The 17,558-nt window shown below is 49.3% G+C and overlaps 1 protein-coding gene across 1 annotated transcript; it reads left to right on the top strand.

Moving 5' to 3' along the window:
* Positions 1-728: 728 nt before the first annotated feature.
* Positions 729-16,306, top strand: SYPL2 (synaptophysin like 2). The gene is made up of 6 exons (XM_032155122.2): positions 729-1,076; positions 1,240-1,314; positions 9,761-9,885; positions 10,955-11,156; positions 11,994-12,185; positions 13,551-16,306. The coding sequence occupies exons 1-6, from the start codon at positions 1,023-1,025 to the stop codon at positions 13,725-13,727; spliced, it is 825 nt and encodes a 274-aa protein (XP_032011013.1). The 5' UTR covers positions 729-1,022; the 3' UTR covers positions 13,728-16,306.
* Positions 16,307-17,558: the final 1,252 nt, after the last annotated feature.

Raw genomic sequence — 17,558 nt, 5'->3', positions numbered from 1 at the left:
TGGCGTGATCTCGGCTCACTGCAACCTCCACCTCCTGGGTTCAAGCGATTCTCCTGCCTCAGCCTCCTGAGTAGCTGGGATTACAGGCGCACGCCACCACACTCGGCTAATTTTTTGTATTTTTAGTAGACACGGGGTTTCACTATGTTGGCCAGACTGGTCTCGAACTCCTGACCTCGTGATCTTCTGGCCTCGGACTCCCAAAGTGCTGGGATTACAGGCGTGAGCCACCAAGCCTGGCCAATAACTTTTAAATCACTAACATACAAATGTCTTTTGTTGTTAAAAAAAAAAAATCAAAACAATACCTAGCTAGACAGGATAAAAAATCAGCAGCTTATATTCTATCGCCCTTTTGTCGGTACTGGCGGTATGTTAACCCTGAGGTTTAGAACCTTGTTTCACAGCCCTGATCGTGCCTTTTGAGAATCTTTTACGTTCTGGGTATTCTGGTATGGAAGAGGAGAAAAACCGGCGCTGGGCAGCGCGCAATCCAGGAGAATAGGGAAGGATAAACCTGGAGCCCGTGCGTCCAGGTGCGCCTGGCTAGGGTTTCCAACGGCCGCGGTGTCTCGGTGGGGACCGGTCCCGGAGGCTTCGGCGAGGAGGACCTGGAGCCCCCCCGCGGCAGAACTAACCACGGAGGCCTCAGGTCCCTTTAAGGTGCCCGACGAGCGGAGAAAGGCAGCAGAGGGGGCGGGAGGAGGGTTCGGGAGCGCACGCCACGTGACTCGGCGGCCAAGTTCTCTGCGAGTTTGACAGAAGTTTGAATCGGACTCGGGGGCTTTCTGCTGCCGGCGGGGCACCGCGGCGGCCGCAGCCTCTGAGAGCACGAACAGCAGCGCCCCCGCGTCCCAGCCAGCCAGCCAGCCTGGACTCCGGCCCACCGACGGCCGCTCGCGCTCCGGACCCGCTCGCTTGCTCTGCCCCGGACCCGCAGCTCCCCGCTCCCCCGCGGTGTCCGCCGCCTCCCGGCCAGGGAGCCAAGCCCCCACGCCGCGCCCAGCCCTCGCCGCGCCAGCATGTCCTCGACCGAGAGCGCCGGCCGCACGGCGGACAAGTCGCCGCGCCAGCAGGTAGTCCCTGCGCGCCCCGGACTCTCTCACCCGCCCCTCTCCACCTAGATGTCGGGCTGCACCCTTATCCCACCCCTGGACCGCGTGTGAGTGGGGCAAGGGGACCAACGCCTTCCCAGGGCTCCCCACCGTCCTGACCCCCCGGCCGGCTGTGTCTCCGCAGGTGGACCGCCTACTCGTGGGGCTGCGCTGGCGGCGGCTGGAGGAGCCGCTGGGCTTCATCAAAGTTCTCCAGTGGGTAAGTCGCTGCCCCGGCCCCGGGCTATTTCGGGAGCCTGGGCTGTGACGCTGACCTGAAGCAATGGAGCCAGGGTGGGGGCTGGGGAGGTGCTGCGGCCAGGCCACGGCGGAAGGGTGGGGGGCGGCGACAGGTGGGCGGGGGAGGGGCGGGCTGGGGCTGCTTCTCCGGACTTAGTGGCAGGAGGGTGAAGAGCGAGGCATGCGGAGTCCCGGATTCGGTCCTTCTATGTGCAAGGAGCCTTTGCCCAGGGCGCTCACATTTCACCCGGGCGAGAGGACCCGGGTGTAACCTTTCCAGAACTCTGATCCTGCACATACCACTCCTTGGTGACGGGAGGGGGGAGAAGGACGAGGGAGACGAGGTCCACTCTTCACCAAGAGGGAAGCCACAGAGGGCAAAGGAGGGAAGGAAGCAGGCGATGGAAACCATCCTGCCCCCAAACCCACCAGGGCCTGGATGATCCTGCAGGTACTGGGCTCAGGGGACAGGCTCTCGGCTCGCCTTTCCCTGTTGAGGTCACTGGAGTAATCTGAGTTCCTGTAAATGAGCGAGGGAGTGGATGAATGAATGAACGGAGCTTGTGGTTCTATGATTAAATTAAAGAAAAAAATAAGAATAAAAATCACGGCATGGCTAAAATGTGGCATGTAGAATAAGATGGAACACTGATCTGAGAAGCTGGGGCCCTGGGATCCAGATCTAGACCGGCCTTTTCCAGCTATGTCACCTTGGGCAATTCATTTCTCTGGACTTCAATTTCTAACACTAGTCAGATGTTGATCAGAACCTTCCTAGGGTCTCCTTATGCTCTAAATAGGTTGGTGTGCCAGAATATGGCCGTAGGTTAGACTTACTTTGTGACCTTGAAAAAGTCACTTGCTCAGGTCCTCAGTTTCCCCTGTTATAGTCTGGTGGAAATACTATCTTGCTTCACTAGGCCAGTGCCTAAGGCCTCCTGGGTATAAATTAGGAATGTGGACAGGTGCAGTCACTTTCTCAAATCATAAAGACTTGTAGTGGGCATTTAGTGCACTATTGCAGAAGAGATTTTAAATTAGACAATCCACATACCAAATGTGTGTGTGAATAACTTAATTAATGTGCTCTCAGTACAGAATTCAGCTAGGGAATAAGTTACCATTAATACTGAGGAGGATTGAGTTCTACAGGGCTTTAAAGACAAGAATTAGCACTGTGACACCAATTCTTAAATCATGGTTTGGATGAGAATAATCAAATCTGGAACCCAGGGGCAAAAGTGCATTTGGGATTATCGGGCCAGCCTGGGAGCTCCCAAGTGTAAAGTCTGGGACCTGGTGGGGACTCTCCACCTTTCTTACTGCCTCAAAAGTGGTTAGACCAATTGCTGATTGAGCTCTTTTGCCTTTGGCCCCTTCCCTGTTGTGATCCACCACTCAAGTGCCAGAGGGAGCCATATAAAAATGGTATTAAGGCTCTGAGTGACTGGCATCCAGAACTGGAAGAGCCATTATAAGCAATCCAGAGGAGTGGAACCTGAAATGTAAGAGAACAATTTTACCATTAAATTAAACAAATGGATCCAACAGAATTTGAGACAGACTGTCAAAGGATAAGGGAAACAATGAGATTATTAGACCATGGACTCCTCTCCCTTGGAGGGATTCTGAAAAGCTTCCTTCTTCAATCCTGCCATCCTTCCCTCCACCCAGCACTCCAAATACCCACATTTCTGTAAAGGCTGTACAAAGCAATGCCCAGGGAAATGATCCAGTCTTGGGGTCAGCACTAATGCCCTAGGAATTAAGATCTGATAGACTTTTATGATCTTCAAGTACTTAGAAAGGGGGTTGTGCAAAACAGAGACCCTTTTCTCTCAGAATGCTAAAGCCTGGGCCCTGGGCTAGACTCTGAATTCAGACTTCATTCACAGGGTAGCATCACAAAGAAACGTGCTTTGCTTTATTGCCATCCCAGGTAGCCTGAATTCAGGGCGCGAGTTTCACTTGCTTTGAAGCTCTGCAGATGAGGTAACATAAAAAGTACACAGGCACCAGCACCAGAAATGACAGTGGAAATGTCATTTGAGTTTTTCACTCATTTCCTGTTTGGAGGGATCAAGTGCTCCTGACTGAAGAAGGAAAAAAGAAAACACAAAGCTTGCGGTTATTGTAATGGTAATTGAGAACTTTTGTTGTCCTTATTACCAAAAAGCAGAGATTTTACTGGAATCTAAAGTAATGTTATTCTTTTATTTGTCAGGAGCTTATCTTAGAGTGTTTTTTTTTAAATTGAGAAATCAACTAATCTCACCTCAATTCCAATTCTGGAGTCTCACTAAGTCTATACTAAGCTAGCAAAAATAACCTGGACATAGACCAATTATTGAAGAACTAGTTTTTTTAAAAAAAGAAAAGGACATCAAATCATAGGAGTTCAAGATAGAAAAGAAAAGAAAAGAAGTATCTTTAAAAAATTTTTCTTTTTAAGAAAAAGACACACTTTGGGAGGCTGAGGTGGGAGGATTGCTTGAGCCCAGGAGTTTGACACAAGCCTGGGCAATAAGGGGAGATCTCGTCTCTATAAAAAAATAAAATTAGTTGGGTGTGATGACACATGCTTGTGGTCCCAGCTCCTTGGGAGGCTGAGGCTGGAGGATCATTGAGCCCAGGAGGTCGAGGCTGCAATGAGCTGTGCACTCCAGCCTGAGTGACAGAACTAGACCTTGTCTCAAAAAAAAAAAAAAAAAAAAAAAAAAAAAAGGAAATAAAGCAAAAGAAAAAGAAAGATAGAGACAGATTTTTGAGGTCAGATAGGCTCTGGTTTAAATTGAGTCCCGTCTGCTTTCTTGCTTTCTAGCCCTGGAACCTTGAGTAAGTAAATACCAAATCTTTTTTTTTTTTTTCAGACAGGCTCTAAGATAGAGACTGGCTCTATCGCTGAGGCTGGAGTGCAGCGGTACGAACACATCTCACTGCAGCCTCAATTTCCAAGCTCAGGCAATCCTCCCACCTCAGCCTCTCAAGTATCTGGGACCAAAGGCACATGCCACCATGCCCAGCTAAGTTGTAAAAAAGTTTTGTAAAAATCGGGTCTTGCTATGCTGCCCCAGCTGGCTTCGAGTTTCTGGGCTCAGGTGATATTCCCACCTCAGCCTCCAAAAGTGCTGAGATTACAGGCATGAGCCACCTCACCTAAACAAAACAAAAAACAATGAGATAAGCATGGGAGTAGGACCTGGGGAGAGAATTTGTCTTCCTTGTGCTGTGAGCTAACTGGTGATGTTAGCGTCCTCAGGACTGTCACAGGATTATCACCAGCGAGCATGTCAGTGCCAAAGGGGAGCCTCATCCTTAAACTGGAAAGGTTATTCTGACATCGTTGCAAAAGAGATGCAGAAGCAGGAGGAGGCGGAGGGCAGAAAATGACCATTGCTGTCCCAGCAATGGAGGTCCAAGAGGAGGAAGGCTGGTTGGCACCAGAATGCTAGAACTCCCCCTTGTCTCAGGGCCTCTACCTCTCCTTGGCTACTCTTTATAACCAGTTTGCTCATCTCAGAGCCTTGTGCTTGGTGACAGGGGTGGTTTCAGTTCTTTCCCTCTCTTCTCTGTGTCTCAGTCACTTGGCACAGTTAGGGAAGAAAGCAAATCTGGAGTGGAAAGATGGAGGGTTAGGAGACATGAAGGGCATTGGGAGAAGGTGTCTTTCTGAGCTTCTGCACCCCAAGGCACAGAGCTACTCCTTCCCTCCTTGTAATCCTCAACGCACACGGTAGAGATCTCTTCTTTAGCCTTAATAACTCTGGGATGCAGTGTTTGTTTTTATTATTTTTTGTTTGTTTGTTTTAATATGATGCTCCTTTCTTGATGTGAATTCTCAAGAGCAGGAGATAGGTCTTATTCCTCTTCATATCTCCGGCACCTGGCACAGGGTAGATGCTCAATCAGTGTTGAGTTAATGAGCACATGAAATGGAAAGAGCACTGGACAGGGAATCAGGAGATGTGAATTCTAAGCCTGGCTCTCACATCAACTAAATGTGACTTTGGGAAAGTGACTTAATCTTTTGGGGCTTCACATTCCCCCTCTGTGACGTGAGATGATTGGGCATGAGAATCTTTGAGGTCCCTTTTGTTCTGCTGTTCTGTGAACCTGTGATTCCCTTCAGATGTTCTCATTTTGCTCTGGTACCATCCGACTGTATAGTGTTCAGATTTAAACATATATTTTGGTAAATAAAAAATTATCATGTAAGATCCCTGACTTGAAAAGAATCAGAATACAATAAATACTAAAGTTATTGTGGGTGTATTTTGCCCTCTGAGGAATCCGAAAGCGGGATTCAGGATTGTCAGAACCTCAGGACCGTCATTTAGACACAGTAGAACTTTTGGTAATAAGGGAAAAGTTTTAGAATCTGTGCTCTCTAAGATAGTACCTGCTAGCCACATGAGGCTATTGGGCACTTGAAATGTGCCTAGCGTGACTGAACTGAATTTTTTTTTTTTTTAGTAGAGACGGCATTTGGCCATGTTGGCCAGGCTGGTCTCGAACTCCTGACCTCAAGTGATTCACCTGCCTTGGCCTCCTAAAATGCTGGGATTACAGGCATGAGCCACCATATCCGGCCTGAACTTTTTTGTTGTTGTTTGATCCAGTCTCACTCTGTCACCCAGGCTGGAGTGCAGTGGCGTGATCATAGCTCATTGCAGCCTTGAACCCCTGGGCTCAAGTGATCCACACACTTCAGCAGCTAGGACTACAGGCATGTACCACCATGCCCAGCTATTTTTTTTTTTTTTGGTAGAGATGGGGTCTCACTCTGATACCTAGGCTGGTCTTGAACTCCTGGCCTCAAGTGATCCTCCCACCTTGCTTCCCAAAGTGTTGGGATTACAGGTCTGAGACACTGCACCCGGCTTGAATTTTTTATTTAATTTAATTTTGATTAACTTAAACTTAAATAATCAAGCTTGACTAGGGGCTACTGTTTTGGATAGTGCAGCTCTAGAGTATGAGCCCCATGAGGACAGAGATTTTGTTTTTCTTTTTCTTTTTTTGAGATAGGTCTCACTCTGTCACCCAGGCTGGTGTCCAGTGGTGTGATCATGTAGCTTTGACTTCCTGGGCTCAAGAGATCTTCCCACATCAGCCTCCAGAGTAGCTGGGACCACAGATGTGCACCACCACACCTGGCTAATTTTTCTTGGCTAAATAAAAAGTTGGCTAGTCTCAAACTCCTGGGCTGAAGTGATCCTCCCACCTCAGCCTCCCAGAGTGCTGGGATTACAGGCATGAACCACCATGCTTGGCCTTTTTTCTCTTTTGTTCACTACTAGATAATAGTGCCTAGAACCGTGCATAGTAGGCACTGTACATGCTAGGCATAGTACATGCTCTTAAATTTTATCTTTCTGTAGATGCTCAGGAGTAACTTTCAGGAGAGTGCTGGTGAAGAGAAGGCTCCATAACTGACCATTCACTGCCCCCAAGTTCTGAGTACCTACTTTCTTTTTCTTTACTTTTTTTTGAGATGGGGGTCTTGTTCTGTTGCCCAGCCTGGAGTGCAGTGGCATGATCATAGCTCACTGCTGCCTTGAACTCCTGGGATCAAGTGATTCCTCCACATCAGCCTCCTGAGTAGCTGGGACTATTAGCAGGCCCTGCTAATTTTTTGTTTGTAATTTCTGTAGGGGAGGGTCTTGCTATGTTGCCTATATGTTGCTAGTCTCAAATTCCTGGGCTCAAGCCATTCTCCTGCTTGGCCTCCCAAACTGCTGGGATTACAGCTGTGAGCCACCATGCTCAGCCCCTGCTTTCTTAAGGAACCTATAAGGAGCCATTCACTGACTAACTGCCAACGGGTAAAAATATTTCCAACTGTGCTGCCCTTCCCAGAATGTGACACCCTAATCACGTCCAGTTCTGGGCACCAGAAGCTAAGAGGAATAAAGAATTCTAAGAGGAATCAGACGGCCACAGAACTGACAAAAGATTAGCGAATTCCTATGAGGAAGAGTTAGAGAAGTTCCACTATTACAATGGTGAGGCCACTTTGAGTAAGTAAAGGGTAATGATGCAGAGGCTTCGAGTGACTCTTCTCTACCTCTGTGAAGAAGGCGGGCAGACAGGGCTCTATTGCAGTCTCCATCATTTAATTCAGGAGAGGAGGGTATTTAGGCATTGGAGGGAGGTTTTACTATCTTCTTTCCCAGATATCTTTAAATGTGGAGACAATTCTCGTTTGTCTAGAATAAACCTCCTGAAAACAGAGAGGTGCCCATTATTTGGAGAGAGGTCAATGGCTCCAGCATGGAGATCTGCAAGGCCAGGCGCTGCAAGCCGGGGGCAGTGGCACTGGACACCTCGCAGGGGCAAAGCACAGCTGTTGGCAAGCCCAGCCAAGAGTACACTGACAGCGTTACTCTCAGAGAGTGAGAGAGTTCCAGGGCTGGAAAGGGCCTCTAGATTATCTACTCCAAACCCCTCCATTTAAGATGAGGAAACAGGCTGGGCGTGATGGCTCATGCCTGTAATCCCAGCACTTTGGGAGACTGAGGTGGGCGGATCACAAGGTCAGGAGACAGAGACCATCCTGGCTAACACGGTGAAATCCCATCTCTACTAAAAAAAATACAAAAAATTAGCTGGGCGTGGTGGTGGGCGCCTGTAGTCCCAGCTACTCAACAGGCTGAGGCAGGAGAATGGCGTGAACCCAGGAAGTGCAGCTTGCAGTGAGCCAAGATCACGCCACTACACTCCAGCCTGGGCGACAGAGCAAGACTCTGTCTAAAAAAAAAAAAAACAAAAGATAAGAAAACAGACTCAGAGAGCAGAGTGACTTGTCAGAGCTCACTTGGCTAATTAGTGACAGGACCAGGTCTGGAACCTAGGTTTCCATACTCCTAGTTCAGGTCTCCTTTCACTCCATAATGCTAACAAGCATTGGCAAAATAAAGTGCATATAGCTTCTATTCTAGACTCTGGATGCAGGGCTGACATATACATCAGCTGTCTTCCAAGTGCTTAATGTCCAAGACACCGAGTCTCGAAGAAACATACAGAAAGTGAACAATTAAGAGAATAAGCTCATTGCTTAATAAGAACGTGACATTGTGTACAAGTCAAAGGTAAGTGCACAGGAAACCCAATCTGAGCAGATGATGTGGAGGATAAGACATTTCAATTTCTCACCTCCTTTTCTTTTTTCTTTTCTGTTTTTTTTTTGGTGGTGGGCAGGAGAGGGACAAGGTCTCACTCTGTTGCCAGGCTGGAGTGCAGTGGCACAATCTCGGCTCGCCGCAACCTCCACCTCCCGGGTTCGAGTGATTCTCCTGCCTCAGCCTCCCAAGTAGCTGAGATTACAGGCGTACGACACTCTACCGCCAGGCTGATTTTTGTATTTTTAGTAGATACAGGATTTCACCATGTTGGCCAGGCTGGTCTCAAACTCCTGACCTCAAATGATCCACTCGCCTCAGCCTCCCAAAGTTCTGGGATTACAGGTGTGAGCCACCGCACCTGGCCTCTCACCTCCTTTTCTAATCAAAGTGTGTTTCCCAGAAAGAAATGTGAAAATCATAGGATGAGGAAATTTTATTTCACTCGAGAGAGAAGGTGTAGTAAAATGTGAGGAAAGGTGGAGGAGAAAGCAATTTGAGTGACCTGAGACACCTCTGTATCTTAACACTGAGAAATGGCAGCATCAACAGATGACAAAGGGAAATACCAGTGGAGAAACAGTGGAGACTGATAAGGCAAGTGGAGGGTACTTTTCTCTGGGCTTGAGCCAAGATTGTCACACTGGCCCAGCCAGCGCTATTGCTAGAAGGCCATGTGCCTTTTGGGGAAGAGGAATTAGGCTGTCAGTACTATCGGACAGCAGTATGGCCCATCTGGGGTGGCTTGGTAGAAGCTGGCCCCTCCAGCTATACCTCCACCAAGGCAGGAAGCCACTGGAAGTTAGCAACTAGGAAACAAGATTAGATGACTAGTTCAAAGGAGAAATGAAAAGCGTTGTAGGCATGTCTGATCTAGGTTGATGCAGGGGAATCTTTCTGAGTGTGTCTCTCCCTTGGGAAGGAAATTCAAGTCTATCTGTAAGCTAGACGTTTCCTAAAGCCTGAATTGCAGAAGTTTTGTGTTAGTCATCTTAAGGAGGCTACCTGTGGTCCCCAAGTCATGCCAAATGGAGAGATCTGGCAACTGTCCATTTCCTGCCTCTTCATCTCCCTTGCAGACACCACTCAGTCAACCTTATTCATTTGGCTATTTGGTCCAGCAGCCTGAGGCTGGAAGACAAATGGAAGCCATGGGTTTCTACCTAGGAAGAACTTGATTAAAGGGGATCCTCACTCTTCCCGACTCCTGCACTTAATGTCTGCACCTGCGGGGAGTCACGGTTAGTTCTTGACTTTGGCCAGTTGAGGCCTTCTGACTCTCAAAGAGGCTTCACTCTCTCTCAGCTCTTTGCTATTTTCGCCTTCGGGTCCTGTGGCTCCTACAGCGGGGAGACAGGAGCAATGGTTCGCTGCAACAATGAAGCCAAGGACGTGAGCTCCATCATCGTTGCATTTGGCTATCCCTTCAGGTGAGCAAGGATTGGTTCCAACCCAGCACATTGTCTCTAACTTGATTGGCAGGACCTGCTTGGTCTCTTCCTCCTCCAGAAACCTAAAAACCATTCGTTGTGTGCCACTCCAGATTCAAAGAGAATGATAAAACTTAGATCCTTTCTGCTTTTTAGCAATTTCAGACACACTGAACAGAGCAAAACATAAGGGAAATACAGATTGATCACTGTTATAATAATGTTCCAGTCCATGGACAACCCATGGCAGGTCATACCAGCTCATACAGAAAGAGCCAATGCAGTTTGGGATGGAGGCTTACAGGAACCTGGACAAGTTGGACAGGTCTCTCTGACCTTTAGTAGCCTCCTCTCTGCCTTGAAGGTAGGGAAGCTTATTAGTACTTACATCCTAAAGAGTTGATGTGGGATCCTCAGTCAGTATGACCAGGATACAAGTGGGCACACCTTGACGGGGAGGTAGAAGTGAACTCTTTTCTGGGTATTTGGGAGCTTAGGAATTAGGGAGCCCAAGTGTTCAGAGGAAAATGGGATGGGGCTCACCTTTTCAGAAATTTCTAGTATCAGCATCCAAGTTATATTAACTGTCTCATATACAATAGGCTGTGTTTTTCTCTTTAATTTGTCCACTGTCTTATTGGAAAGCCCAATAAAGCCTGAGAATGGGTGATTCCAACCTTATCTTGGCCACTCTGGGCCTGCACTTTCCAGAGGCAGAATGAAGCTGATCTGCCTAGTGGTTCGGCTACCAGAAAGAGAAGAACTACATATATTGCAGTTGTGACCTAAAGGGCCCTGGAGACACTTGGGAATACATGGTCACCATGTCTGGGCAGGGTAGATGAGTGGGGTGGGCGGGGGAGCAGCTGAGGGGAAGGTAGAGTTTTACTGGAAATTTCGGGGAAGTTCCTATCTTGACTGCAAGGTTCCTTCCAGAAACTTTCCTCCCTACATGACCCCTTTCTTGGCTCTGTAAGAGTCCCCTGCTGAGAACTAGCACAGGACTACTTCTGGGCCAGGGAGAGAGAGGATTGCCTGAGCTCAGGATGGCCTCCCCTGCCACCTGCAGGTTGCACCGGATCCAATATGAGATGCCCCTCTGCGACGAAGAGTCCAGCTCCAAGCCCATGCACCTCATGGGGGACTTCTCTGCACCCGCCGAGTTCTTTGTGACCCTTGGCATCTTTTCCTTCTTCTATACCATGGCTGCACTAGTTATCTACCTGCGCTTCCACAACCTCTACACAGAGAACAAACGCTTCCCACTGGTGGTGAGTCAGCACAGGCCAGAAGGAATGGGGTGGAGAAACAGATGTTTGTGAGGGGGCTGAGGTCAGAACTGGAGCAGAGGACAAACATGGCGGCTTCCACCCCCATGGTGGAACCTCTGCCTCCATCAACCTCCCGTTGCTTGCTTCTGTTCACAGGAGGCACAATAGCACCATACACAAGCAGGCTCTGGAGTTAGACTGCCTGGGTTCAGATCCCAGCATGGTCCCTTACTTGCTGTGTGATCTTCGACAAGTTAAATAACCTCTCTAAATCGCAGTTTCCTTAACGATAAAATGGGGATAAAGTAATACCTGCCTCATAGTTTTGTGTGTGTATGTGAAAAAATGAGAATGTATGTATCTAGTACATAGTCTCAATAAGCATTAGCGATTATTAATATTATTCCTCTTTACTGTCTTCCTATCCCAGGCATGCAAGACGGAAAGGGTGCCTTAAGGGACCCCATTTGCGTCCTGCAGTCTGCCACTTGTATCTGAGCAATGGTGATCAAAGAAAAACCTGGGAGGGAAGAGTGGGGAATTTAGGCTCCACTTGGGATGAGTGGGTTTTGGGGTGAGGCTGACCAATAGATGCCTTGGTACATTGTAGCCAGATCTTAGATCTGAGGGCATTAGCAGGGGCAGCCTGAGTGGCAGGACTCCTTTGGGGGCAGTGAACAGATGCCTCAGGACCACCTGGGTTCTAGGTGTTGGGTAGGATGGGAAGAGGCAACTCTATTGGCACCCTGGGATTGCCAGTATCATGGCAAGAGGAAAAGAAGCAAGGGAATCATGGGGCCTTTCTGAGTGTATTTCCCATCCCTCTGCTCCTCCCAGGACTTCTGTGTGACTGTCTCCTTCACCTTCTTCTGGCTGGTAGCTGCAGCTGCCTGGGGCAAGGGCCTGACCGATGTCAAGGGGGCCACACGACCATCCAGCTTGACAGCAGCCATGTCCGTGTGCCATGGAGAGGAAGCAGTGTGCAGTGCCGGGGCCACGCCCTCCATGGGCCTGGCCAACATCTCCGTGGTGAGACCTGTGGCCACTGCAGGAAGCAACACTAGCCCTGCTGCCCAGGCCTGTCCCAGTTAGCAGGTCCTGAAAGGAAAGAGAGGGTGTCCCAGAGCTGGTATCCCCTGCACCTGGAGCTGGTGCCCTCACTGCACTTCATGCTGGCTGCTGGCTCCTGGCTGACCCTGAGAGGACATTTTGTGATGAGGGGAACCCAAAAGCCACTTAGCCTTTTGTTCCTTCCTCCTTCTGCACTCTGCCTCCAATTCCCTTCTCGTTTCCCCACCTCTAGGCACGCTCTCTGTGATGTCTCCCCTCCTCCTGCCTGTTCTACACAATGTGTGTGAGCACATAAAGGGGAGCCTGGGGCTGTGGCTGAGCTTGAAGCTGGGAGCAGACCCAGCATGAGTGGGAAGGGGCTTACTGTCACTCAGCCCTCCAGCCTGGAAAGGGGCTTTGGCGCAGTGGTGGGTCAGCTGGATGCATATAGATTTGGCCATCCCAGTTGTTAGTATGTTGAAATATGTCCATATCCATTGGTAAAGAGCTGAGGTCTTGAGCTTCTCAAATGCTGTCCATCATCCCAGCCACTTCAGCCCTGCTCTGAAAATGACTTGTTCCCACAGCTGAAATGTTTAATGGCTGGCACACCAGGAACACACGTCTGGAACTTGCTGGAACCCTGCTGATGGTTCCCCCCAAAAAAATTTTATTGTAAACATGTTCACAGATACAACAAAGTTGAAAGAATTTTACAGTGAACACCCATGCACTCACCACCTAGACTGTGCCATTAACTTTTTACTAGACTTGCTTTATCACATATTATTCACTTCTTCATCCATCAATCCGTCTTGTTTTTAGTGCATTTCAAAGATAATTTGGGACATCAGTACACTTCCCTCTAAGTACTTCCCGCTGTGAGGTTTTAAAAATATGTTGAATAACTATTTGAATATAGCCCTGGCTAGGTGCCTGATCATAGGGAAGGAGCACCTTGGACAGCTCCTGCCACACCTACCTGGTGGAAGGTGCTCCGAACAGGGCCTCACGTGTGCTGCGGGAGGCACCCCAGGGCTGACTCTTGCTTGGCTCCTTGCTATGCTTTGCACGATGCTCCTCTAAAGGGCCAGATTCTGCTAGTGACCAAGCTACAGCTTGGGTGCATGGTATGGACAGAATTAGACACTTTCACCTGGGATTCCCTAAATAGTTGATGGCCCTGAGTCCTGCCTCTATACCGAACTCTCTGTCTTAGTCTTTCTAGCCCTCTGTGCTTCTTCCCTGCACAACCCCCCACCCCCACTGCAATAGGAACTCCCCCTCCCTGTTCCCACAATGACCCCCTGACTATTCTCACAAATTCCCCTGATGTCTTTGCAGCTCTTTGGCTTTATCAACTTCTTCCTGTGGGCCGGGAACTGTTGGTTTGTGTTCAAGGAGACCCCGTGGCATGGACAGGGCCAGGGCCAGGACCAGGACCAGGACCAGGACCAGGACCAGGGCCAGGGTCCCAGCCAGGAGAGTGCAGCTGAGCAGGGAGCAGTGGAGAAGCAGTAAGCAGCCCCCCACCTGGCTACTCCTGAACTGGACAGCACCTCTTCAACCACCTCCGGCTTCCAGGACCTTTCTCTTCCTCCTCCAATTCCCCTCCCCCATCATTCTGGTCTTTGAGCTTTGAGACGATGGGCAGGCATCAGCTATTGGAAACCTGGGCAGCCCTCTCAGTGGCTTCCTATCCTCCTTCTTGCTGGAGGCATGAATGGCAGGAGCTCAGTGCTTCTTGTCCAGTGCCTGGACCCAGGTATCTTACTTGGGGTCTTACTTGTACCCTCACAGTCTCTGAGAACCAGCCTCTGCTGCAGGTGAGGGTTGGGGGCAGGAAACCAGTGCTCTGAGACTGGTTCCTAGCAGCCACCTTTCTGTCAACCTGTCCGGCTTCAACAATATTAGGGGGAAGAGAAATCAGCTAGTAGCCTTCCCCTCTGGTCCCTTGTGTGGAGGCCCCAATAGTGGTTTGGCGACCCCTCCTCAGTGGCTGTCATCTAGTCCCTGCGTCTGATCTCCAGTCATCCCACTACTCAGTGTGCCTTCCACTGTCTTCTCTGGCCTCTGCCTGCCCACAGAATCCACCATGTGTAAACCAGGGAGGTCCACCAGCCTAGAAAACAGCCCTTCAGAGGGTGCTGATGAGGTCTGCCTGGACTCAGCTGGGAGCAGGATAAATTGCAACTGAGTTGCAGCTTCAAGAAAGTAAAGCCAGTAAACTTGCTGGCAGAATCAATTTCTTCTATCCCCTCAATCCTCCCACCCACCAGGCTGGGGCAGTTTCCACCAACACTCTAAATTCTACTTTAGAAACGCCCTATCTTCCTCCCTGTCCTCCTACTTGGTCTCACACTTGGGACTCAAAAATGTGGAGTCAGGACCTGCCTCCTAATCCCCTTACTTCTCTGTCCATCTCCCTTCCCCAGCATCGTGCATCTGAGGCATTTGAGATCCTTTCTGAAGTCTGTCCAGGCCTTCCTTTTATTCCTGTGGGGCCAGACAGGGGCTTAGGAAGGGCCAAAGGACCATCATGAGGCTAAATTGCCCCAGAGCCCCAGGATGGATGGGCCCATTTTTTCCTTATTCCCTGCTCAGTTTTTTCCCCTGCTCCTTCTCTAGTCCTTCTTTCATATTTCTCCTTCTCATCTTGAAAACAGGATGTTCCCTCTCCCCTTGCCGTCCCATTTCTCCCCTGTGTCCTTATTTCTCCCAGTCGCTATCCCCTCCCAAGTCCAGGGCAGGCCGATGCTATTGGTGCTTCTTCACTTTGGGACCCAGTTCCATATTTGTCTTTAGTGTATATCCTCTTCCTGATACCTCCTTCAGTCCCTCTCTGGGCCCCAAGGCTGAGAATCAGTGCTAACTGGGTAAGGATCATTTGCTTCCTACCCAGCTCAATCTGCCCTGGCCATAGGGCTTCCCAGGGAAGGAAGAAGAGGGAAGAATCCAACCACTTTCCAATCCAGTGCCAATTGGCCCACTAAACATCCTAAAGGTGAATGTGCCCTGTGCCAATATCTCCTCAGGACTGAGTCAACCCCCTTCAACCTCCTCACCTCTCTAAATACCATCCATAGTAACATGTGCATTACTGGGGTACCTAGGAGTCAGGACTTTTGACTTCAGGCCAGTCATTTCCTCCAGATGGGGAAAGGGTGCGATTTACATCCCCAAATGCTTGAGTCCCTCAGTGAAAGAATTAGTTTTTGTTTGTTTAAGATTTTGGGGAAGAGATTTGAGGAGGAAAGAAAGGAGATGGGGTGAGAGGGTTTTTAAGTCTGAAACTCTCTGTCATGAGCTGTCCCCATGGTTACTCAAGGACAAGGGGGGACAGTTTTGCCTACAGCTCCAGAGACACAGAGAACAAAGGGGCGACCTTCATTTTTCTTCAAGCCGGCCTCTGTGGGGGTCTGTGAGCAGCTTCTACTGGATCTTTGTTTGGATTCTGTGTCTGTATTTATAATTTATTTGAAATGTGCTGGGTAGTGTTCTCATTTGGGGGCTGAAGTTAGCAACTGGGCCTTCAGCTAGGGAAAGCAGTTGCGGGCAGGGGGTGGGGGGGAGATTATATTCACTCCTGCCAAGGAATCCCAGCCCAGAACTCTCTTTAGAGCAAGAAGGCTTGTTGTTTTTCTTCTCAAGAGGCTCTCTTGTTCTCCATCAGAAGAGCCTTGATTTAGGCTATGGCCTCACTCTCTATGGCCACCCTAAGAGGAAAGGCTACTTCACCCCATTACCTCCAGAGGGCTGGGCAGGGCCAAGTGCCTCATAGGACTCATGTTCTCTCCAACCAGGGCTGGCATCACTGCTTTGCAAAGTGGGTCCTGAGGTAGAAGAAGGGGTCTGGTTTCTCCAGCTGCTGTAGGAGGCTAATGGGCAGGGTACTTGCCCTTTGTCCCACTAGACTCTAACCCAGCGCCAGGGTGCCCACCTAGGACCTTTCCTGGACATGAGTTTCCTTCACTATCATAGTCATGAGTCTCCTACTTCTGGGATTGCAGATCAGGGGTGGGGGGAGAATGTTGCATGTTGTTTTCTGGTGCTTGTTATTATACATTTGAATAAACAGTGCTGCAAGTACTTGCCATGAAGGATCTGAGACTGGAGTCCTTCTGGGGATTTATTTTTTCTTCCTCTCCCTTGCTTTAAGTTCTTGAATGAATATCAGGACTTTCACCAAGATATCATTCTACTGATTTCCACTGTGCACCCCAAGCAACAAAGTCAGACTCTGTTGCCTGGGGTGCAGAGAGGAGAGCAGTTATTCCCAGCAGGCTCTGGTCTAGTGACATCTCCTCTTTTGGTGGCACCCAATTAGACCAAAGTAACTGGGGCTCATTAGCAATTCTGGAGCAAACTCAAAAGGTGAGAGATAGTGGCTTCCACAAAGCTGTTTCCATTTGCTCTCCTACCATCTGTGACCCAAACAGGCTTCCTGTCAGGAGTTGAGGGCCATATGCTTCGCTTTCTTAACTATCAGCTTCTTGTTGAACAAACTTGCACCTCTATCCCTCTTCAGAGAGTCACACACTACATTTACATCCCCTAGAAAAATACCTTGGGTACAACTGAACATTTAATTTTTACCTGATTCCTGGATGCCCTAGGGATCATCTGTGGGTCTCAGGCTGAGATTCCCTGCCCTCAGAGATTATTCTTGAAGTACTTACACCTGCCCTGGATGAAAAGGAGAAGAAAATCTGAGGTCTTGCTCCCAAACTTGTTTTCCCCTTAGCTAAAGGGTCAAGCGTCGGGGGTGAGGTGTGAGAGGTTGAGGAGGAAAAAGGACCAGTATTGCTTTTTTAATGCGATGGCGGGGGCGAGGGGGGCGGCGGGAAATGGAGTAGGCAGACTTTTGTCTCTTGATTGTGTGAGGGTGGGAAGAAATGTTATCAGCTAAGAAGATGAAAGAAATGGATGATTAAGGTACTTTCCAGACCTTAGCAAGGAAGATGACAGCTCTGATGAGAAATCTCCCTATGCCGAGGCTTCAGAAGCAGCCCTTCCAGCAGAGAAAGTATTCATTAGAAAAAGAAGGCAAAGTGATGGATGGAGTCAGGGTCCAGCCAGGGTTTGGGAAGAGGCTGTACAGGGTATCGATCGCAGTTCTCAAGAGAAGAGAGACGGATCAGCAGAGATGCTGCAAACACCAGCTGCCTCGGGGCCACCCCAGTTCCAGGACTGGCTCTGGCTCGGAGACAGCCTTCTGTCATCGTGACAGGTGATCTTGGTCAGCTTGGCCAGGTCCTCTCAAATCCAGACAACGCCACGCCAACCCTCTGCTCTGCATCAAGGCAGCGTGGGTTTCCCACAGAGGAGGCACGACACGAGAGCCGAGGCCCT

This window comes from Hylobates moloch, unplaced genomic scaffold (assembly GCF_009828535.3).
Source record: "Hylobates moloch isolate HMO894 unplaced genomic scaffold, HMol_V3 SCAFFOLD_5, whole genome shotgun sequence".
NCBI lineage: Eukaryota > Metazoa > Chordata > Mammalia > Primates > Hylobatidae > Hylobates > Hylobates moloch.
Note: the sequence above shows the minus strand (reverse complement) of the source record. Positions and strands in the feature narration are given on the sequence as shown.